The 24,796-nt window shown below is 37.4% G+C and overlaps 1 protein-coding gene across 7 annotated transcripts in view; it reads right to left on the reverse strand.

Moving 5' to 3' along the window:
- tnika (TRAF2 and NCK interacting kinase a) overlaps positions 1–24,796 on the reverse strand; it is a 92,254-nt gene that overhangs the window by 26,275 nt on the left and 41,183 nt on the right. For all 7 annotated transcript variants that reach the window (XM_051911852.1, XM_051911847.1, XM_051911858.1 and 4 more), the window contains exons 3-13: positions 20,605–20,661; positions 18,434–18,559; positions 13,064–13,174; positions 12,043–12,133; positions 10,391–10,521; positions 7,501–7,555; positions 4,470–4,548; positions 3,878–4,053; positions 2,508–2,574; positions 2,180–2,378; positions 1,222–1,350 (exon numbers count right to left, since the gene is read on the reverse strand). In XM_051911852.1, the coding sequence (XP_051767812.1) occupies positions 1,222–1,350; positions 2,180–2,378; positions 2,508–2,574; positions 3,878–4,053; positions 4,470–4,548; positions 7,501–7,555; positions 10,391–10,521; positions 12,043–12,133; positions 13,064–13,174; positions 18,434–18,559; positions 20,605–20,661 (1,221 nt within the window). The remainder of the gene's footprint in view (positions 1–1,221; positions 1,351–2,179; positions 2,379–2,507; positions 2,575–3,877; positions 4,054–4,469; positions 4,549–7,500; positions 7,556–10,390; positions 10,522–12,042; positions 12,134–13,063; positions 13,175–18,433; positions 18,560–20,604; positions 20,662–24,796) is intronic.

The raw sequence follows: 24,796 nt of genomic DNA on the forward strand, positions 1-24,796 counted from the left end.
TTAACTAGCTAGCTAGAACCATAGAACAATAGATGGATAAAATGATAGCTAGCTAGCTAGATCCATAGGCAAAACAATAGCTAGCTAGCTAGAACCGTAGACAAATAGATGGATAAAATGATAGCTAGCTAGCTAGATCCATAGACAGAACAATAGATAGCTAGCTAGCTAGAACCGTAGAACAACAGATGGATAAAATGATAGCTAGCTAGATCTAGACAGAACAATAGATAGCTAGCTAGAACCATAGAACAATAGATGGATAAAATGATACCTAGCTAGCTAGATCTATAGACAGAACAATAGCTAGCTAGCTAGCGAAACCATAGATAGAGAAAAATGACAGCTAGCTAGATAGAACCTAAGCTAAAATGACTGCTTGATAGATTGACAGCTAGTTAATAACTAGCTAGCTAGACCATAGAATAGAAAAAAAAAACATAACTAGCTAGAATGATTGTAAGATTGTTAGAATGGTAGCTATAATGATAGAATGATTTAATTCATTTCTTAGGCAGAGAAGAGGTGTGGGGGAAAAAAGGAAAATATGAAGTGAAATATCAGGTACACAATTTGATGAAACTGATGAAGGGAGGGTGTGAACGTGTGGAGAGAGAAAGAAAGAGCACACTGGAAGTTCGTACATCAGCACACCTTAAGCAGTGCCTGAGAGTACAAAAATAGGTGGGAGAGAATATTGATAGTGAGAGCAGAGAGAGGGGGGTGTAATCGCTGTGTCCTCAAGAGCAACTGTGAGATGATGATGGAAAAACCTTTTCAGCGCAAGCAGTGTGTGAGCGAGAGTGCGGGTCAGAGCTCTGGAAAACAGTGTGCATTAACAGAGCCATTCTTAGAAACATACAGCCAGCTCAGCAAGGTAATTAACCTCACCCACACGAATGAAGATATTCTCATCTATTTATCAAGTCAGTGACTCAGCCATCCCTTCATACATCATGAAATGTGTGGGGAAATGGTTCAAGGTCATTTGGCCACACACACAATCCTAGTTAAGGATGTTAGATGGCCAATCAACTTGGAGCAGACAAAGAGAAAAGCTGTGCTCTCATTTCCCATGTCTTATCTGGCTCTCCACAGAACCTTTTCGTTACGGAGCCATTCACAGGGTTACTTTAACAACAATTAACTTTCATTAATTGAGTGTGTAGTTGGTTTCCAGCTGTATCATCGGAGCAGTGCTGTGAGAAACTGTGTGTGTACCTGCTCCCTTTCGGCCAGTCTCCTCTCCTCCTCTCGACGGAGCTGCTCTTCATAGCGACGCTTCTGATCATTCTCCTGCTGCTGCTGCTGCTGCTGCTGCTTCCTGAGCTCACGATCACGCCGCTGTTGCTGTAAGACACACACACACACACACACACAATCAATCAGTTGAAAAACCTGTTGAGCCTTAACATAGCAACAATTTAGAAGCTGAAAAACAGCATTTTCCCTTTTATGTCCACTGGTTTAATGTGTAGCGAGGCTCTAGTAAAACTCAACTGGAGTGTGTCGTTTGTTAATGTGTGATGCTATTGGGACATTAAATTGCCAATTCAGCCAGACCAGCTGATGCCCTTCATAATCCACACCTGTAGAAATAGCTCCTCCAATCAGAGGAGCCATAATTTCAACCAAAAATAAATAAATAAAAATAATTAGAGAATAATTAGAGGCAAAAAGCAAAATAAAATAAAATGCAAAAATAAAAAGACAATTAAAAAAAAAAGTTTGTCTATTTATAAAAAAAAAAAAAAAAAAACTACACATTCAATATATTCACATTGCCAGGCCGAAGTAGTTGCATTCCAGTAACAGGCTTCACAAAAAATAGCTTATCAATAGAATGTTACATTTCCTGCTTCCCACAATGCATCAGTTCCTTAACACCTCAAGCTACGCTGAGCCTGGTGTTAAAGACATCTGTGTCTGGTCTGTGTTTATGTGTGACTATCAGCTATTCTGGATGTTCTCCATTTAAATAGCAAGATCTCTTACATCACTGAGCAGGTCTAAGTGGGTAAATGCAGAGGCGCTCATTCGTGGATTAATATTAAGAAAAGTGCCATTCATATGAGCTTAGAGCAGCTGATAATGAATCTTGCACCATGAGACTACACCTGGTGTAAACCCAGACAGTTACGGTAAACTCAGTTTAGCTTGCACACACACTATAGCGTACCTCTTCTAGTCTGCGCCTCTGTTGTTTTTGTTCCTCAATGCGTTTCTGTCTCTCCGCCAGTAGTTGGTGCTTGTGTCCCTCGTTCTGCTGTTGTTCCAGCTGCTGTCTGCGCAGGGCCTCTGATCGTTCCTTATTGGCCAGCTGCAGGCGTAGGAAATCCCGCCTTAGAGTGGACTCTCCTGGTACGTTGATGATGGAGCTGTATGGGGACGGATTATTAGACGTTTCGATCAGTTTTGCCCCATATACCCACATATAGATATCCAGTTCCCTCATAATTGTATCCCCACCATAAAACCCAACCCCAAACACCTCATGCAGGTTGTACCTGGGTTCTCCCACATCATGCTCCTCCTCCTCCTCTTCACTCCCACTGTACTCGTACTCAGTCTCATCTGCAGGTGCGAAAAAATGTCCTGCAGTCACATTTCAGACATGCAAAACACTCCCTGATGCGATCCCTGTCAGGTACCTTGACATTCTGTGTCCTTAAAGCATCTGTCTGCTTTTAAAGTGCCAATATTCTATGATTTTGTAGCTTTTCCCTGAAGTGCACTCATGATGTTTAAGATCTCTAGCACCAGCCACAAACATAATTTAGTTTTTAATGACCATTTTCCACTCTCACTCTCTCTCTGACATTTAGAATTTCATAAGCTGTACTACCATAACTTTAAGAGACAAACAGTATTTAACAAAATATCTGACAAGCGGCACTTATAGCAAGAAGTTTAACATTTAGAACAGAATAGAACAGTTTTATTTAGGTTTCAGATTATTAAAAAGAACACTTTCTGGTTGTGTCTGAATAATTTAGTTAAAGTTTAATATTTTGTTTCAAATACAGTATAATGAAATTTAAGCATTTTAATTGTTCAAAAGTGTCTCAATGTGTCTTGGGATCCCTTTATACACTACCATTTAGTTTGGGGTCTGTAAGACTTTTTAATGTTTTTGAAAGAAGTCTCTTATATTCTCAAGCATTTATTTGATCAAAAATACAGTAAAACACCAATATTGCGAAATATTATTACGATTTAAAATAACTGCTTTCTATTTTTAATATATCTTAAAATGTTATTTATTCATGTGATAGTAAAGCTGAATTACTCCAGTCTTCAGTGTCACATGATCCAACAGAAATCATTCTAAAATGCTGATTTGCTGCTCAAGTAACATTTCCTATTATCAATGTTGAAATCAGTTGTGCTGCTTAATATTTTTGTGGAGAAAACCACAAAAATGATTTAACCCTGATCTACTAACACGCCCTGGTTTAGATCTAAATCTTCTTAAACTGTTCTCTTCTCAACATCATTTATAACAGCACACCAACATTCTTCATTTTTAACCTATATTTTGAGACAATGTCAAAATGGCTATTTGGAGAAGGGCAAGATTGCTAAACTCATATAAAATAACTTCAAGCAGCAATTTAAGGTGCTATAAGGGGGGAAAGGCAAGCTAAATGGAAAATGAGGAATGGAGGTCATGTGTTATGTGATAAATGCTAAATGTCAGACTCAGCAGGAGATAAAGTATCTGGTGAGGGAATTTTCTCAGCTCTGTGCTGCACATGCCTGTTCCATCTTCATGGTACAAGAAGGTCATTTGTTTTAGTGTGTTCAACATAAAGTGTGTATCGAAAACATGAGTAGCACACAAAATGAGACATATTTAATGTCTGATAAGGCTCACCTCTCTCGCCTCTCTTCTTCTTGGTTCGGTCAATGTGGTCCTTGAGCTGGATGCGGATTTGCCTCTCATTGGGCATATCTTTAATGAATGGATGTTTGAGGAGGATCTCCGTGCTGGGCCTCTGGCTGTGGTTCTTCACCAGACAGCTCTCGATGAATGACTGGAACTTTTTAGACCTGCAAATATGAGGAAGAGCTTGAGGGGAATGCTGCAGGCTTATCTTCTCTCTTTATTTTTGTCTCATTGTTTTGTCTATCAAGCATCTGGCAAGCATAACCGATGTGCGGAGGCAATTCCAGGCAGTTTGTTCGCACGTTTAGGAATCACGTTACATCAGTCGCTGTTAACAAACAAAAACCTGTCTCTCTAGTGTGACAAGCAACCTTTCTCAAGGCATTTGTGCTTTAAAGGGCTGACATACCAAATGAAGATCACATGTGACAGATGAAGTGAACAGTGAAGAAGTGTTCAGGACTTTTTGATTAATAGTAGATTGGACAGAGTGTTTGTGAGATCTTGTTTGGTCTCGTAGAAGCTCTGGATTGGGGGTCTGTCCTTGTGACCTTTGTGAACAAAGAGAAGGGGCACTCACCACTTCCTGGACTTGAGCCTGGGAGCAGGGTTTCTAGGGATGAGAAACAGGGCTCTCATTGGGTGCATGTCACAAAGGGCTGTGGAGAAAGAGAGGAGAACGTTAACACTGGATGTGTTGTGCTGACTAACACTGTCAAGCACATCTCAGCCCAACCGAAAGGACAAATATTCATGAGAGCGTTTAGATGCTGAAACTTAGTCTTTAAAGCTAAAACAGAAAAGTAGAATGCATATTTCTGTTTATTACTCTCTCTGAAATACTTCTTTTCAGTGTTCTCACAATGACACCCATTCAAAATGTGCATAAAAAGCTAGCTACTAAAAGTTTTTAAATAAAGGCTTAATTCACACTGCAGTTAAACATGGCCTTCACATGTGATGCCAATCATGTGCGTGATTTACCCTCAGGGTGAAAAATAAAATAAAATTAATATTATATAATATATTATATACATCATTACATTTATACATTTCACACCTGCTTTGAAAACTGACTGTTTTAGAGAAAATTTCACACATCTTTGATTTGTTTTTAAATGTAAGCGATGTGGACAAATCATTCAACAGGTAGCCATAAAATGCATCAGACTGTTTGTACTAACACCAGAGAAACGGTCAGGCAGCCAGACTTCCATTGAAGAGAAACTACAGGTTTGTTGTTTGTGCACTTGTGGTTACATTGGTCTCTAGAGAGAACCAATAAAGAAGGGAATCTGGAATGAGTCACTGTGGTTCTGAAGTGAATTATGACTACTTTAGTCATATCATATCTCAGCCTTTGCTTGGATGAATTAGCTACTGTTAATAGCTGATTTTCCCCACACCTGTGAACAAGGTCAGGAATTAACCAGTGCACTGGGCAAAAATGCCTTTGAATGTTACATTTTTAAAAATATATTTTATAGCATTCTATTAGAAAAATCTAGGCCTGGTTTCACAGACAGGGCTTAGACTAAGCCAGATTTAGGCCTTAGTTCATTTAGGGCATTGAAGAGGCTTTTATACGTGCTCTAGAAAAACATTACTGGTGTGCATCTTGAGACAAAACAATAACACTGACATATTTTGAGATACGTCAGTACAAGCGCTTCCAGTTAAAATGGCTACAATTTGCATTTTAGCTTAAGCCTTGTCTGTGAAACCGGGGGTTACTAAGTTTAGTAGAGCCTCCTCCAACACTATAGCTATCTGATTTGTTCTGTATTCGCTTAAAGGCGAGTGTGAAATGTGGATTTAATATCAACTTGTTTTTGATGAAAACAAAAAGAAAATCAAATGAAGAAAATGCTCAAGAAAATGTGTAACTGAAATTACATTAACAATTACTGTAAAGTTATAGAGCTGCATAATCTAACATAAGGACCAAGAAATTATTGCAGTGTATTCTAGCAGAATGTTTTGTGTTATTATGTTTTGTGCATTTATTTTATAACAGCTGTAATTATCCAAATTGAGACTTGATGGCCCGAACATGCTGTGTGATTTAGAAAAAAGCCCTTATAAAAAGGTAAACAAAATTTGTGACACTTCCTTTGAACGGTTAAAGGCAATTTGCCCGAACAACACCCTTAATAGTGGTAATACAATAACGCACAAGCGCTCATGGCTTATTGCTTTAGTTGAGATTGTGTGCGCCGTTTAGGACATTATTAGATTTCTAATGTAAATGAACGACATGCATTTATAGAAAGGGCAGCTGTTTGAGCAATATTGGTGGGGTTGGGGTGGTTATGTTGAATCAAATTGACTAAATGTTTCCTGTAGATGAGGGTGTCGAGGTTTAAAGTAATTTTAAGACATGTTTTGACAAGTAGTACAGTTTTATCTAATTTTATATTTTCTTTACTGTTCTTTTGTATTATCTTTGTATTGTATTTTTCTCTTGTAATCTAAATACTTTGGTCATTTAAAGTAGTTGATTGATTACAAGACCTCTGAGATGGGACAGACCAACCAAATTTTCACTGTGCCATACAGATGCATTTCAATTTGTGGCACATCTCACTCATTTTCAACATGCTTGTGAAGTCCAACAGTAAACTTTCAACAAATCAACATTTTTAATGGAATAGGAATAGGATTGTGTTGCTTGAATAGACACAGATGCCGAGTATCGAATTACATGAGCAAGTGCAAGCGACTTCCCAGCACAGAATGATCACGGTTTGAGGGTACAATGTCTTTCAGCCTGGCAGCAGGCTTTGCAAGCTGATTCCAAACTAGAGGACGGTCGAGCTTAGTGAGTTTGACCAGCAATGTCACTTTTGGACACAGATCTGTTGCTACATACCGAGGGCCAATATGCCAGTGCCAACAAAAATACATGCACAAACACACACACACATTTCCATTTGTTGTCAGCCGTCACAACGGTGAGTCATCTCTCCAATGAACTACATTAAAAAAAAAAAAAAAAAAAAAAAGGCAGATCTGTCCTCAAGTGCACTGCCCAGCAGCTTTCTGTCCCCTGGCCAAAGCAGTACCACTCTGCCAGGGCACCTTCCTACAGGATTATTCCCCTCTCCAGCCAGGACAAGATCACTACAGTCTGCCTGCCCTTTGCCTATCCGTCACTGCTCAGCCATCTGTGAGACAGCCTTCCACTGAGAGCAGCTCACATGGCTGGTCGAGGACGAAGCGAAGAACTTACATATCTAACAGATGCAAGGAAGACATCTGTGACATTCACATATGCTTCAGCCAATGCCATAAAGCAACACGACTCAACAAATGGCCCATTTTTGTATATGTTGGCTTGCATCCATCAAATTTTAAATGAAAAATAAAAGTTACTTTTATTTGTTAAGTATTTAATTCAGTGTTGGCATTGCTTCAGGGTTACTTAATAAAAGGTTAACGTTTTTTTTGCTGAATTTCTACAAAAATTAAGAGTGAGGATTATGCTTTTATGCCTTTGAGCTTTCCAAAATGAAGTAGCCCTGTCTAAATGTAACTTTGGATGGTGTATACCTCTGCTACGATAATATAAACCGCAATATATACACAAAGCAGTGAATCATTTTACTTACGTGGGGCTCCTTCGGCCATTTCAATGGCTGTGATCCCCAACGACCACAGGTCACTCTGAAACACAAGAGAGAGAGGAAACTTCATGTAAGACCGGACACAAAAATTTTAAAGATATTAGATGACATACAATTAACCTAGTAAAAAAGTAGCTAGCTTTAAATGCATCTGTATGACACAGTGTAAACTCTATAACTTCACAGTACTGTAGCTGTTAGCATAATTTCAGTTACATTTTCTTTAGAGCATTTTCTTCACCTTGAACTGATTTTCATTTTTTTATCCCATATTAAACCACTTGATATTATCTCTACATTTCACACTCGCCTTTGAGTGAATACAGAACAAATCAGATAGCTATAGTGTTGGAGGAGGCTAGATATTTCTAATAGAATGCTATGAAATATATTTTTAAAAATGTAATTTTCGAAGACATCTTTGCCCAGTGCACTGGTTAATTCCTGACCCTGTTCACAGGTGTGGGAATATCAGCTATTAACAGTATCTAATTCATCCAAGCAAAGGCTGAGATATGATATATGACTAAAGTAGTCATAATTCCCTTCAGAACCACAGTGACTCATTCCAGATTCCCTTCTTTATTGTTTACCTCCAGAGAAAAATGTAACCACAAGTGCACAAACGACAAACCAGTGTGGAAACCTGTAGTTTCTCTTCTATGGAAGTTTGGCTGCCTGACAGTTTCTCTCAAACTGTTGTTAGTACTACAAACAGTCTGATGCATTCTATGGCAACCTGTTGAATGATTTGTCCACATCGCTTACATTTTATCTAACATACAATAGAGTACCTCAGGGATGACGTGTTTTTGTAGGCCAACCCGGAAGTTAGCGGCGCACGGGTTCCCTCGATCGAAAGCCAATGCATTTTTCCCATAGACTTTCAGAAAAAATTTCAGGCAATTTAGCAAAAACCCATTCAAAAAACCCACTGACTTCAGGGCGATGGAACCGGAAGTCCTAAAATGCTAACTCGCTTCTGGGTTTTGCCTACAAAAACATGTCATCCCTGAGGTACTCAATTAACCTAGCATGAAACAGAAAATAGAATGAAATAGGGCTGGATGATTAATCGAAAAGTAATCAAAACCGAAATTCAGAACCTCAAACTAACGTAATTTTCCCATGTCGGTTATTTCGGTTTTTTAATCCTGTTAATACTTCCCCCTTAAAAGCATACTACCGCGTGTGTAGCCATGTGACTCCGCCTCATCCAGTCAGTGGCATGAAAGCAACACGGAGATGAACGCGTCGCCGAGTCAACACACACAGAGATGGCGTGTGAACGGTGAGCCTTGAGTCTTCACTAAACTTGTCAGTTGTATGTGTTTTAAGGTTTGCCAGTTTGGACATTCAAGCAATATTAGACGACTGGATGTGTATTATATCGAGCTACCGTGCTTGTGCAGAATATTACGAGGATATTTTTGGTGTGCCAAAAAAACAAAATAACGACTTATCTAGTGATGGCCGATTTCAAAACACTGCTTCATGAAGCTTGGACCATTATGAACCTTTTGTGTCGAATCATGATTCGGATCGCGTGTCAAACCGCCAAACTGTTGAAATCACGTGACTTTGGCGCTCCGAACCGCTGATTCGACACAAAAGATTCACAACGGTCCGAAGCTTCATGAAGGAGTGTTTTGAAATCGGCCATCACTATATAAGTCGTTATTTTGTTTTTTTGGCGCACCAAAAATATTCTCGTCGCTTTATAATATTAATATTGAACCACTGTACTCACACGAACTGATTTAAATATGTTTTTAGTACATTAATGGATCTTGAGAGAGGAAATGTCATTGCTGGCTATGCAGGCCTCACTGAGCCATCGGATTTCAACAAAAATATCTTAATTTGCGTTCCAAAGATTAACGAAGGTCTCACAGGTGTGGAACGGCATGAGGGTGAGTAATAAATGACATTATTTTCATTTTTGGGTGAACTAACCCTTTAATAGTCAAGCATATTTACAGTACAAACCTTGGCAGTGAACTATGAGTGCAAAAAAAACCAAAAACAAAATAATCGTTCATTAATCGTAATCGAGGTAAAATGTTCAATTAATCGAGGTTCTGATTTAAGGCCATAATCGTCCAGCCCTAGAATGAAACAGCTTATGTAATACTTAATTTAACTGTTTTTGAAAGTCCTTCACAGAGGATTTATTGAAAAGGAAGAACCATTGCTAACAGAAGAAGGCCAAACCCAATATAGCACACACTTTTATCAGAAGTGGTGAGCATCAAGTCTCTGACACGTCGGCAATTTGATATGACAATATAAATGCAATGCAGCAGGGAGTAAAACCACTGCACACAGATGACATTTCATACTGCAATAAAATCACTTTCTTAACATTTGTCTGAGCTTTGAGCTAAACCAGGGATGAATTTTTAAACACGCATTGAAACAGACTAAAGCCTAATGCTAGAAAGAAACAGGCCAATATTTCTCTGGACAGGGAAGGGGAGGACGTTTGCTTATCCTGTTACTGTGACATTATCAAGGCTCCCAGCCATGGCACGGATCACTGTATTAGCCTTAGTGATTTGTGGATAATGGTGACTAAATTGTTTCCAAGGCGAGTTTATTTGATTTTGATTGCATATGCTCACATGTGTATTGAGTAAATTGAGGGCCCGTGGTCAATAGTCTCCTACTGGCTAAATCACTTCAGACCAATTCGAAATAAGAGTGTTCTGTTGTTTTGCTGTTAGAGAGCAGCATCTCCATCAGCAGCAGCACTTCCACGTTCAAAATACATTTATGGTGTTTTCTCATGGTGTAAGATGCTTGATTATCACTTCAAGACCATGTTGTATATCATATGATACAGATTATACATGTCTGAGTGAGGAAAGCTTACCTTATAGTCATACGTGGCTTCAGGATTCTCATCACACGCAATGACCTCTGGTGCCATCCAATAAGGGGTGCCGATGAAAGTGTTTCTGCGACTCACGGTGCGGTCCAACTGTGCACTCACACCGAAGTCCACTGGGGTTCAGATGAAACAGACAGAGAGGATACCAGTCTGATCAGTGTACTAAACAGGTTTTGAGCATTGTGAAAGAGCATTTTGTCAGTCACTGAAATTTTATTTCTGCAGTATAAATCTGGGGTCACATTTACTGTTGTTTGGCAAGATTTCGCAGGCGAAACCCAGTAATTTCAAAAGGAATCCACAAAATCATGTGTTTAGCAGGTGGGCAAAAAAAGTTCCACATGGGCCAAGGGCTATAGCCGCTGCAGCTTTGATTAGTGCCAAACATGCTGAACATGCAAGAAAGATGACTTCCTGTAAAGTACTGGATTACATAAGAAGCTAGTTTAACTAGTTATGCTAAATTGAACCAATAGATGCAGTGACATGTGAATGCCTGTGCTTTCAGGTAAATGCATAGCCAAAGGACATACAAGGGAGGGGGAGGAGGGGGAGGGGGAGTCGATGCAACCATTATTTTAGAATGTATTAACTCTTTGGCGACGCATTAGCCACACTATGACAGATATGTATCATGTTTATTTAGTTTTTCCTTTTTTATTCAAAATATTCACAAAATTCACCCATTTCCCCGAAATAGATAAAAGTAAACGGTCAGTGAACTGGGAGAAGAATAGAGTAAACTTTATTGTTTCATACACAATGTGAATATCTAATATGAATAAAACACTTTGTCAAATTACAATTGAAAGGATTATAATTGCAGCTTCCATAGACATATGGAATTTGAATTTAACAAACTGTAAATGTTTTTTTTTTTTTATATAGCCTAGTACTTCATTTAAATGTCTGTTTAAATGTCTGAAACCCCAAATAAGCATGTGGTTGAAAACACTGAATAGTTGATATATGAAAAGCACTGAGTGTGTCAGTCTCTGGCTCAGCGCCAGCCAAAGCGCGAAAGCACGTTTGAATTTAGCAGTGACGCACTGAACGTTCTAATCACACCGGTGTGATTGTATGTGTGTCAAAGTGTTAAAATCAATCCCGTTTCAGGGGTGGAGGGGGGACAAATTGAAACAAATTGAAATCAGATCTGAGGGGGCAATGCCCCCTTTTGCCCCCTTGTGGTGCCGGGCCTGGGTACTTGGCCTCTCCTCATATTGCTAACGAAGATGTATTGAGATAAAAACAAATGTACTCAGGGCAGAGAGAGACAGAAAAACAAAAAGATTTGTTTTAAAAAGCTTCTTTCACAAGTCCAAACTTTTAGCATTCAGCCTTGAGCATATTTAGGAAATCTGCTACAGTAGCACTGTCAACTAAAGAATGATCAATTTTTTACCCCACACTGGCTAATTGATTTACCTCTGATCCACCCTACTCTGTTTCACAGTCAATGATAATTTCCTAACTGAGTTTTAAAGGGGGCGCCGCTAAAGGACAACAGCGCATTAGCATTGTTGGGCCGTGCTTCTCTCGCATTCCTTTACTTTGAAACCTCCTCTGCACAGTCACAGAGAGGACTGTGAATGCTATGCAAAGTTATCTGAGCCTCAGGGCTGTGCTCTTACCTAGTTTGACCTCAGCGTTCTCTGTTAGCAGCACGTTCTGGCCTTTGATGTCTCTGTGGATGACTTTGTGTTGGTGGAGATGAGTGAGCCCCTAGCAGAGAGACAAACATGAATTAGAAGAGAAAAATGATAGTAGAATGGCAGAATCCTTCATTCACAAATTAGCTTGTGAATGAGTACCGTTGATTAATAACTATAAATAGATTTCACTAACATTTTACATTTAAAACCTACTGTAACGAACATTTTTTGTTTTCTGAACAGTTCATGTTTTTTTGTCTTTCTATAAAATAAATGTCACTTGGTTTGATAACGTGTCTAATGCAGTGACATTCATACATTAACTATGCCTTAAAAGAATACTTGACAAAAAAAAAAAAAAAACTTTTGACAGAAAAAACTGAAAATCTTTACTATTATTTACAGATCCTCAAGTACTTTCAAACCTGCATCATGTTATTATTATTTTTTTTCCCCTGTGGAACACAAAATGATTAATGCTCTATATATTTAAAGTCTTTTGAATGCATGCCATATACACAGCTTTTCAAAAGACCCCAAACTTTTGAATCATAGTGTATTTGATTAGAGGGCTGAAATACACTTTGAATAAAGCAAATGAAATGCATGGTTTACTTTTTTTTTTTTTTTTTTTTTTTTTTGGTGATTTCTATCATTTTATTTTTATTATAAATGAATTCTACAAAAATTCTCTTTTTGTGTTCCACAGAAAATTGAATTATTCCCATATTTTCTTTGGAAAAATTACTATATCCATATAACACTTTTTAGGGTTCTAAGGTTTTTTTTTTCTGGTCAAAAGTGCCGATCTGTGGTCATTAGCTGGTCTATGTGGTTGACCAGGTGATTATCAGCCAGCAGACCCGGTAAACTACCTTAGCCAAGTTGGTTTAGATTGGTAAACCACCTAAAACAGCAAGCATGTTCCAAATGCTGGTTTGAATGCCTTAAGCTGATTTTTCCAGCAGGGAAGACTAAAAGCAGTGACTTGAGTCGTTACCCTGAGGATCTCTCTGCTAATGTAGGCGGTCCAGTCTTCCCTCAGTGAGTTGCCCTTAGTGTTCTTGATCAAGTCTGTTACTGAGCCCGCACCACAGAACTCCATCACCAGCTGTAGAAGAGATAACAAGTCATTTCTTGCAAATCAAAACATTATTTTTTTTGTCTTTCACACAGTTCCTTTAAATTTAAATGAGAGATTTATGGTTTTTAGTCTATTTATGATAGCTTTGAGGTCATATATACTTAGCAAAAAAGAAACAACCTCCCACTTTCAGCTGCCTTTTTTCCAGCAAATTTCTTATGTGTAAACATTTGTATGAACTAGGGTTGGGCTGATGGCTGACAGACATCACGATGTTGAACGGTAGCAACATTTTACTGTTTCTAGTTGAAGTGAGCAGCGCGCCAAAACAGCGGTGCAGAACACACCACAAGCACTCAGGATCGTTTGTGGAAATGATATCTCAGCGCTATATCCTTTAGTAGTTTTATCTAAAGCCGAACACGCTTCATTCAAGCCCTTTCAGCTCCGTACGAGTTCTCTCTTTCTCCAAACGTGCGCCACATTAACGGTGCATGTCCACTGAAATGGAGCAGAGTGAACGTTTTTAATTCATTCCAGTGGAAGTTGAGCTTAATGCTCAAACGCGAATAATATTGGTGACTCATCCTGGACTACACAGAAACCTGACCAATCAAACGCTCTTTAGAATGAGAACGTTGCTTCCCTTAATATTATTCTTCAACATGTTCCATTTCAATAGGAAATATGTAAACAATATGTAGACACTTGTCTCTTAGCCTTCCTGAATATCATATCTGTGCAGTTGTCCAAATTTAATCTTATTTTGCCCTTGTCTGCCATTTGCTTATCAAAAATATATTAGAACAACCCACTTAAACTGCAAACAATCACAAACAAAACCCAAACAAACAAACAGCACAATTGGAATCGCTTGCTTTAATCAGCCCATTACTTTTTCATGGGATCCATGGGATTACGCTCCATTGAGCACTGGGTGAATTTTGTTATATATTAAGACAGAGAGAGGAAAGTCCCTCAGATCATTAAGATAACATGATAAATATTGCAGCATTCAACACAAACACCCAAGCAGGGACATTCAAATGGAGGGCATAAATCTTTGAGCACTTCTCAACCGCAGGCTGAAAGAGAAAGAGAGTGAGTGAGTGAGAGAGAGTGTGTGAGTGTGAGTGTGAGTGTGAGTGTGTGTGTGTGTGTGTGTGTGTGGAAGCTGTCCATTAATATGCATGTGGATGCTGGGATAAATGCAGCAGATAGGAGGAAAAGCCTGTCACCATCGTCATGCGCTGAAGATCTGATCCCCTCCTCTCCTAACAGTCTGTGTTTCTCAGACCCAGGATGTGCAGTGTTTAAAAGGCAGCATCACTCAGGTTTAATTGGACTTAATTTGACTGAAAGAACGAAACTTGCTGGCAAGCACAGGAGATCAGCCGGGACTTTCACTTTTAATAACTTATGTGAATCATATTTAAATCTAGATGTGCTTGACTTGTCTGACCGCACAAAACCAACAACAAAAAAGAATAGAACTTAAATTGAAGTGATTTTATTTATATTTGGAAGTAATAATTAGTTATAAATCAAGATTAGTAATGCTTCTGCTTGAAAATGGTGGGAAACAATAACATTAGCTAAAATAGGGACAAATTAAAGAAATTGAGTTTACATGTAGAGTATAGCTTGAGGCTCCCTAGAATGCCTGGTGATTCTGTTTTAAAACTGGGTGGAGAATAATGAGATGAGATGAATAGGAAGAACAGAAGAATGCAATAATACTTCAAACTTTTTAACTCTAGTGACTGTCACATCCAATGTGTGTTTCTGAAACGCCCTTGGAAATTTAATTGAAGTAAAAAGTGCATCTCTTTTTTTCAGCTGTCATAATTATTTGTACTAAAGGGACAGGCAATTCCTCAGATGCAAAAGTTGATATTGCTGTAATACAGATAAGCCCATATTACAGGAAGAGCATGTTAGTTAATCACTGGCCATTAATCTTTGCCCATTTGTTTTCCCAGGTGGTGGCAGTGAACTCTTACAGAGGAAAACAAGATTTGTTCTCATGAAAAGGGCAACTGACAAATAACCACAATCCACCATTCAAGTACAGAAATCTGTTAAAATCTTATTTGAGAAACACTGTGAAGCACTCACATTTAAAGACCCAACTAATGGAATTTACTCAGCGTATAAGCTATATTTAGAAGGACGCAAATGAAAATGAAAAATACTGCACATTAAATAGGTTGGACTGTTGTGTACCTGGGTATTGATCGTTTAAAATATTAAAATACATCTTTCCAGGACCCCAAAAAATATATAAATATTTAATCTATCATGAAACTGTAGCTAAGATACAAGAAACTCATCATATAAAGTAGTTAAAATACAGTTAAGCTACAGTCGGTAGAATTGTTAACTATCAAGTGATGCTACAAGGCTGCTTGCTACAAAATAGCTACTTACTACAAAAGCAGCAATATTTCGAAAGCTAATACCTCTATAATGCTACGCTGCTTTCTGTTTGTTACTCAACACTAAATAAACATAATACACCAGTTGTGGATATGGAAATTGCTGCAAAATGTAGCTAGACAGCTTAGCTGATCCTCAGACCCTCCGATTTATCCTCATTCTGTTGTAATTGGAAGTGACTTGTGCTTCTAGCTCCTCTAATCGCACTTCAGCGGAGAGTGTCCTGTCTAGTCACGAGCCCTTGAGCACAGCCCTCAGGTTCAAATACTCCATGTTAGAGATGTGCGCTCACAACAGCCACTCAAGCTGGCTGCCTCTAGAAATGGCCTTCAGTTAAATAAGGAAACACTTTACATTATTCAGTTCTCTGAAACTAAACATTTGCTTCTGAGGCCAGTATGCCTTAAGAAAAGTGAAGTTCAATCGAGGATAAATCCATTGTTGTGTGAACAGTTGAAGTTAAGCTCAGTAATCTTGAGGACTAAGCAAATCATAATCCACTTATGACATATAAAAAAAACCACACTGACACAAATAAAAAAAACATCATGTGCTACTTGACCTCTTTAACACTATGAATCATAACAAACTTGCTATTTTTCTGTCTGGGATGCCATAAATGAGGAAGAATGAGATCATCTGATGAGTACTGCTGAGGAGGCTGTGTTTTGAGTGATGGTGCTTCTCTATTTTAAGAAACAGACTCATTTTCACAGACTATCACACTCCTTCTTAACCTGTGATTCAGCACCAATGCTGAATATATATTAAATTATATATTACCAATGCTGTGTATGTATGTATGTGTGTGTAATATATATATATATATTATATATATATATATATATATATATATATATATATATATATATATATATATATATATATATATATATATATATATATATATATATATATATATATATATATATATATATATATATATATATATATAAAATACACACACACACATATATATGTATGTGTATATATGTGTATATGTATGTGTATATGTACACATACTAAATAAACAAAAATATCTATGAAACATTTTAAATATTAATATTAGATATACTGTATATCCACACATACATATTAAAATTATTCAATTAAAATTAAATAAATTATATAAATTATTATAAGATGTTATAATATTAAGTAATATATTTTTTTTTCATATTAAATTATTTTCAATTCTGTGTAGGAAAGAAAAAAAAAAAAAGAAAAAAAAATACTACAAAATCCTTGTACAGCAGATGTAGAAAAATACATCAGAAAACTATTAGTAATAAAACGTTATAAAGAGATATTAAAAAGCATTTGTGCATAGCCTAATTAATATTCATGAGCTACGCCTTCATTTTGTGACACCATTAAATAGTGACCCTCACATCTATGTTAACCAACAAGAATTTTTAGTCAACCTTGCTTTTTGAACGGGCGATCTAACATCTAGTCCAGCACTAACGAGCAAAAATCAGCCTAGAGCAATGTGGAAATTACATGCTAGTGTAAGCTGGTCTTTTTTAAAAGGGCAGGCTTTCATTGCCTTTACGTCCTCTTCATCAGTCTGAATAGAATGTGCAATGTGCTGCAAACTAATCTTTGTGCGCTTGGACAAAACTGAAGGAGTAATTTATAGGCTTCAAGCTTAATTTGGAGTTCACAGCACTAACTGCTGTTAAGGCCAATTCGGTGCAAGCAATCGCAAAATAGAAAGTGCTTATGCAAGAGCAGCGCTGAAGCTCAGAATGCCAGACTCTTGGAAACATGCATGCCAACTACCTGATGAGCAGGACCAAAATTGAATGTGGGTTTCAGTCACTTGATCGTGCTGAGAGCTTCTTTCCCAATCTATGTCTTTCTGATTTTGATTGGCATGTGAGAGGGAATATTGAAGAGGTTTGTGGCCCTGGAGTCTTGCAGCAGTGGGAATGTCACCCTTCATCCGAAAGGTCTGCCCATTCAAGAGCTGCCACTCAAAGCTGAGATGCGTCACAAATGCTTTTCATTTCCTTGCGATGTCTATCTTTATTGGTGAGCATTCCATCTGCGTGCCCCTGTGTGTCCCTGCAGCCGCTGATAAACAACACAAATTACCCTGCCACTATCAAACCTGTCCAGTCTTTCTGCTGAGGAAGACAAGGGAAGTGGTCAGAGAGGGAACAAAGTTGGCAGGAGAGAAAAATATAGACAGGAGAAGTAAAGTAGAGTGGGAGATAGACTGAAAGAATAAGTCTAGACAGCTTTGAGAAAAGCCTCTCTGACCATACTTACATATACATATATATTGAATCTTGAGTGAATATTGTGTAAATATAACATTGTGTAAATGTTAAATTTGTCTCATGGTAACATTTATAGCAGTGATTCTTGACCTATTTCAATTGAAAGCCCCTCAATTTAGAATACTTAAATAATTTTAAGTAATCAACCTGCATTGGTCAACCATTACCATTAAGTGCCATCAACACAACTGTGATGAAAAACTGTGATGAGTACATAAAAATCAAGAGACATTCTGTTACTGATATTTATAAAAAAAAATAAATAAATAAAAAAAAGAAGAAGAAAAAAAAAAAAAAAGAAAAAAAAGGCCTCTCCACCCTTTACAAAGTAAAGCCTTAACTTTTCCCAGCACAGAACACCATTAACCTCCATGACAACAAGTCTGTAGGCGAGACAATGGTGCTTTGATTCCTGTTCATCAATGTTCATTCAAGGCCCATTTATCATACACTTCCCCAAGGGCCCATAAAAGACCACATATACACAGGGTAGTGTGTGTGAGGCACAGATGGATACACTCTCTCCATTTCCACTGGCACAGTGGGGCACGGTACTCACCCACAGCTGGTCGTCCGCACCGGGAGGGCTCTTTTTAATGAAGGCACCATAGTAGGTGGCGATGTTCCTGTGGTGAGAGTATTTCTTCAGCATGTTGATCTCAGCTTTGATCTCCTCCTCTTCCTCCTGTCAAAACACATGCAGCAGTGGATCATGGGATAGCTCACATTCTCCACTCTCTGAAGTAAAGCTCGAGGCCTGTGGGACCACTCTAGTGACCTATAATAAGGTCTGATGGCCCACTTACAGATGCAGGTGCTTTTACATGAAGTGGAGGGCGGGAAGGAGGAGAGAGAGCACAGGATTAGCTCTTGGCCCCAAGAATTACATCTTGACTGGAGTGTCCCTCTGGGAGCCCCTCGGGACCCCCGACTCAATGATCTCTTCTCAAGAACATACTGGATGCTGCTGATGAACAGCAATTTGAGCTAATGACAACTCTCTTTATCTGCTCTCTCATTCACTACAGGTCCAACAGTAATTTCCAGGAACAACCCATCCTGATGATGACTGGGTTCCCACTCGACCAATGAATTTCCATGACTTTTCTAGGCATTTGTGTTTACTGGATGAGAATTTTAAAAATCATTTTATTGGAGATTGCACAACAAAAAGCAATTTCAAACCAATTAATTATTAGGGATGCATGATATTTGTACTATATTTCTTGACATTGGAGATTTAATTTATTGTTCTTTTTCGATAATAGATATTTAATAGTTAATGTTTGTTTCCTCTTTTTTTGCATTTAATTTAACTTCACCGTCATGTAATTAGTGTTGTCAAAAGTACCGACTTCGGTACCAAGTTGGTACTGAAATTTTAAAAATGTGACAATACCAGCATTTATCACATTTTGAGCACTGTTGAGCAGATTCTTAAACACCTCTGATTGGCCATTGGGTTCAAGCGCTCAACAGATACGTCTGTGATTGGCTACAATGCTGGTATCATCATTTTTAAAATTTCAGTAAATTTAGACTTGGTTCCGAAGTTGGTACTGCTGACAACACTACATGTAATAAGTTAATCTTTAAAAACACTAATTTAAAACACTGCTAAATGTAATCTTTAGCAAAACTCAAATCAAATATCCATTTCTTATACAGCACATTGTGATGCATAAAATCAGTTGTATCATTTCAAACAATTGATTTTAATGTTTATTTTATTTCTTTTTTTATTTATTCAGGCAAAAAAAAAAAAAAAAAAAAAACTATAGAATTATAATTTAACAAGAAAATAATTATTAAATATTTTAGAGAACTACAAATGACTATGACTTTTCTAGGCCTTAAAACCAATTTTAAAATTCTCTGCTAATTCCACTTTTACGTGGGGTCCATGCAATAAGGTGAATTATAAAATGTGTCTCAAAACCTACTGTGCTGCCAACCCAGACAGTGTTTTGGAGCATCACAGGCCTTTTACAAACACTCATGATGCCCAAAATGATGTCTAGGAAGGCAGCCGAATAGGTTTTAGAACCACCACCACAGTGCATCGTTCATACTAAAAGGGAAGACTGTTCGTCCTACAAAACAAGGATTCTTGTAACATGCTAATCAAGTGTTATTCACCCTGAAATAACAGGGGGCAGCCACAGCCCATACAGTAAATACAACCAACGGTGGCCAGTGAAATCATAACAGCTTGTGAATTGAATTCGCTACGGCATTTTAAATTCTACAACAGCTTATTAAATGCTAAATTGACTTTAGATTAAAAATAAAAAGAGAGATTGGAAAAATCTGCCGTTAAAAAGAGCAGACGTGACTGAAATACTGCAAGTGATTAAAAAAAAATTATTCCCAATTCATAAGCTATCAATGCAGCCCAATAACTGCCATTTCAAGAAACTGTACTGTAAAAACATTAGAAGGGCATCATAGCCTGATCTTTTCTGCTCTATTATAAAGGGGGATGCTAAAAGGTTCTTAGGAAGACGTCTACTTCATCATCCAGAGAACTAATGAGGGGAAAAACTAAGCCTAGAGGATATATGGATATAATAAAACGTCAAAAATAAGACCAACTAAGCCTAAAATAAACCTGCAGATCTGAGCCGAAGACTCTTCAAGGAGGTTTTGACATCTTGTCAGTGAAAGACCTCAACATCTTCAGAGTATAATAAGAGGTCAAGACGGAAAGTACAATGAAAATAAACTCACCCCTGTGACATCCATGCACTTGATAGCAGCCAGTTGACCTGTTTTGACATGTCGGCCCTAAGGAGAAACAAACACAAGGTTGTGCTTAGGAAAAGATTCAGAACTTGGCATATTATTGCGACTTCATGCCTGTGAAACAAACAAACGATCCATAGCTATTAACATTAATATATTTATAGTATCACATATTCCAACTTTGGACATAAAAGAAAAGCAATAATTTCAACCCAAGATCAAATTATGTCCTTAAAGAAGAGTGTTATGCTGGAATACAAGCAAAAGTCATGAAATACTGTTTTTGTGAACATCTTTAAATGATTAAGTTTTTTTCTAGGAAAACTGACCTCAATTCCAGCATTTTTGTGTTTATCTAAACAAATACACCCTGAGAAAATGCTTCACAAATAAACTATTATTCTATAATTGTCAATTAATTACTGTAAAAGAGAGGCTTTGTTGACATTAATAGTGTTACACCTAAACCTAATTTACTCCTGTCAGAGTAATAAAACTCAATGAGCATGTTTTTTTTTTTTAAATGTTTTGTTGTTATCTCCTAAGCAAGTTTTTTTTAATCACCTGTTTTTTAAATAGCTGGACTGTCATGCACGCCTCATACCATCACTGTGATTTCTGTCTATTTAAAGGCACTGATAAATACTTCTGTTTAAAGGTAAGGACTTTAAGGCATGTTACAGTAAGTCTGTAAGAATGAAAGCACTGACTTGATATCTATGCTGTTCTTAGAGTCTGTAATATTCTTTGATATTTTTTTAAATTAGTCACACAAAGGCTGCATTTATTTGATCAAAAATACAGTAAAAATAGTTATATTATGAAATACTATTACAATTTAGAAGAACTGTTTTCTAAATTTTAATATATTTTAAAGTAAGAAGTAAAAAATAAATTTAAGTAAGAAAGTAAGACATTTATTCCCCTGATGGCAAAGCTGAATTTTCAGCATCATTACTCCATTCTTCAGTGTCACATGATTCTTCTGAATTCATTCTACATTCATTCATTGTACATGCTGGTGCTCAAGAAACATTTCTTAACATTTAAAGGGATGAATTTCAATGGAAATTGTGCCATCATTTACTCATGTGTCTCCCTTATGTTTTTCCAAACCTATATGAGTTTTGACTTGCATAGTATTTTTTTTCCATATGGACGTCAATGGTTACCATTAACTGTCAGATAAAATATCTCCTTTTGTGTTCAACAGAAGAAAGAAACTCCTACAGGTTTGGAACAAGTGAGTAAGTGATGACAAAATTTTCATTTTTGGGTGAACTATCCCTTCAAAGATTATTAACGTCATTAGTTTAATTGTTTAAAATCTATTTTTTGTTTTGTTTTTGTAAGCTCATTTAAAATTAACTTAAATATTTCACATTTATTATTGATATATAAATCTTAAAAAAAAAAAACAAAGTTTTTAAAACAGTATAAGATGCCCTCAAGTAATTTTTCTACACTTTGAATTGCTATCATAAACGCAAAGACAACTGTAGCTATTAAAGTGAGCAATATGACCATAATAAAGAGTCAGTACAGTCAACTACCAAAGCAACTCATTGGCTCAGTATCATTAAACCACTCATAGAACCTTAATAGTCTAAGCACAGGTCAACAGTGAAATATGTACACGCAATTCCAAAATCACAATCACATGGAGGTTTACAGTTGAGGTGGTCTGTCCCCATTTCTGAGACACAAGGAGGTTTTGTTCATAATTAAAGTATTTGGAGTTCAAGTTGTGTCAGAACAGTTAAACCCAGATTTCACTGTAGACTAAAAGTACTTTTTTTTTTTTTTTTTTTTTTTTTTTTTTTTACAGAGAAAAAAAACAAGCACTGGTTTCCCTAATATGGAAATATGTGGTATGTCTTCATCCTCATCACGTTCCCATCCCCCCCACCCCCAAATGTTTTGTTGTGTCTTTGAGTGTCAGAATCGGAATGCAAAAAATATATTTAATAATAATATTTAAACCTATTTAAACATTTTCCATAGATAACTTTTAAACGCATAACATTTTTAATCTCACAATTCTGATTTTTTTTCTTGCATTTGTGTGTTTATATCTCCCAGTTCCTAGTTGTCATTTTCTGCCACCAGAAAAAAAAAAAAACACAAAATAGGTCTATTGTGGGAGGGAATAATTTGACCTCCTCAATGTCTATGGTAGGTATGGGCCTGCTTCCTGCTAAAACAAAGTGTCTGGCCTCAACTGTCATCCTCCTCCTGATGTAGGTCACCAGCATTGTGACATTCTTCTCCACCACAACATCAGCCAATCGACAGGCAGCACTCATATTAATTAAATCTCAACAGCTCTCACCTCAACACTTAGCAACACACACCCCTCCCCCCACTTTCACCAGACACCAGACAAACAGATAGAAGGATAGAGACAGCAAAGCACTATAGGGGAAGTAAACAGAAGTAACAAAGATGAAGATATCTTGACAGTTAAATGTCAGGAGGAAAGGAAATCAGAATAGCCTCTGTAGAAATACTTAGCCTGAGATGCAGGACTCAATGTAACAAGATGAATGTCCTTGACTATTTGTTGTAAGTCCAAAAGAGAGACTGTCAGGCAAATGACAAGACCACCTTAGAGGCCCCATTAATGGCCAAAAATTCAACTCATGCACAGTCGCTTACCATAGACATAATAACTGTAGCTTCACATACACACACACAGAGAGAGAGAGAGAGAGACACAGAGAGAGAGAGCAGATGGGCCAGACAGTGCTGCTTTTCAAGGCCTCAGTGAATAGATTCGGCTGTCATTCAAAAGAAAAATCCAATCCTCTTTTCTTCCAAATTGAACATGGAGAGTTATTTTTCCATCAGCAGGTGTTCAGCCATTGATTTCAATCCTGAACCTCAAGAACATGCCGTCTACAACTAAACAAAAATGCTACAAACTCTTGAACTTGACAGAACTGGTTTCATCCCACTAATACATTATATTCTCACCTCATAGACACTGTATTGCTCTGCACTGCATTATATGTGAGCCCCATGAAGTCAGCACAGAGTCTGTGCTTTCATAATCGCAATTCCATTCAGCCATTGGTCTTTGTGACCTAGATCTGCAGTAACAGCCCGCATGAATGAGGATTACTGGATTTAAAAACATATCTTATGAATGCTGTATACTTGAGTATATTCCTAGTGCTCTGACTCCTAATGTCATCACTCAACACTAGGTTACAAACAGGAATAATAATAGAATCGCTCGCTCTCTGCCAGAGTAAACAGAGCGAGGGCGATGAAGATGAATAGCACTCATTCCGTGAGGCTCCGTAACACATGGGTCTGCTTCCTCCGATCCTACTCATGAAATTACCACAAACTTCGAAAGCTAATAGAAATAACACAGACTATATGAATGTGATAATTATTCAGATCCCTGAAACATGGTATCAATGTAGCATGGCAATACCATCACTGAATCATCGTACCACCATGGTTCTGATGGCATTCCTGACATCAGGACAAAAATAAAATATGTTGTTACATCAACTTTATCAGTGTGAATGTTACCGGACGAAGCCAGAGCTATAGCATTACCTTCATACACTTACGGAGTACATGAATGGCTCCCATAACAACCATGTACTGTAAGTGGGTGGTTTACAGGCTATGCTTGATGCGTGACTTACAATTTTTTTTTTCCTTTTCCCTCCTGTACTTCGTTTGAATTCTCCTTGTCAGTTAGGTAAAATTATTGGCATAAATGAGGTTGTGTCAAAATTGCAAGAATGACTGTGATAGTCTTGGCAAACATTTTCAGACACTGTCAGTCACGGGAAAACCCCTTAACTGTTAAAAAGACAAGATAATACAAATAATCTGTTTAAAACAGATTTTTTTATTATGAACATAGGACTGACCTGAAGGAAAATGCTAAATCTGAGTGCAGGCAATAAACTCGCTCACTCGATTTCTTTCTCACAATACTCTTCTACATAATACAGTAAGCTTCAATGAACAATATCAATTGAGAACATACAATTTACTTTGCTAAGAGTAGTTGCTAAGGGTGTTGTGTAGTGATACACAGAACCGTTGGGTGAAGCGGTCATAGCTGTGTTTTATCGTGAATAAAACACGATAAAACAGCTATTTTTTTTTTTTTTTTTTTCCTAATCAATTCAACAACAAAAAAGCATTG

Source organism: Ctenopharyngodon idella, chromosome 2, assembly GCF_019924925.1.
Source record: "Ctenopharyngodon idella isolate HZGC_01 chromosome 2, HZGC01, whole genome shotgun sequence".
NCBI lineage: Eukaryota > Metazoa > Chordata > Actinopteri > Cypriniformes > Xenocyprididae > Ctenopharyngodon > Ctenopharyngodon idella.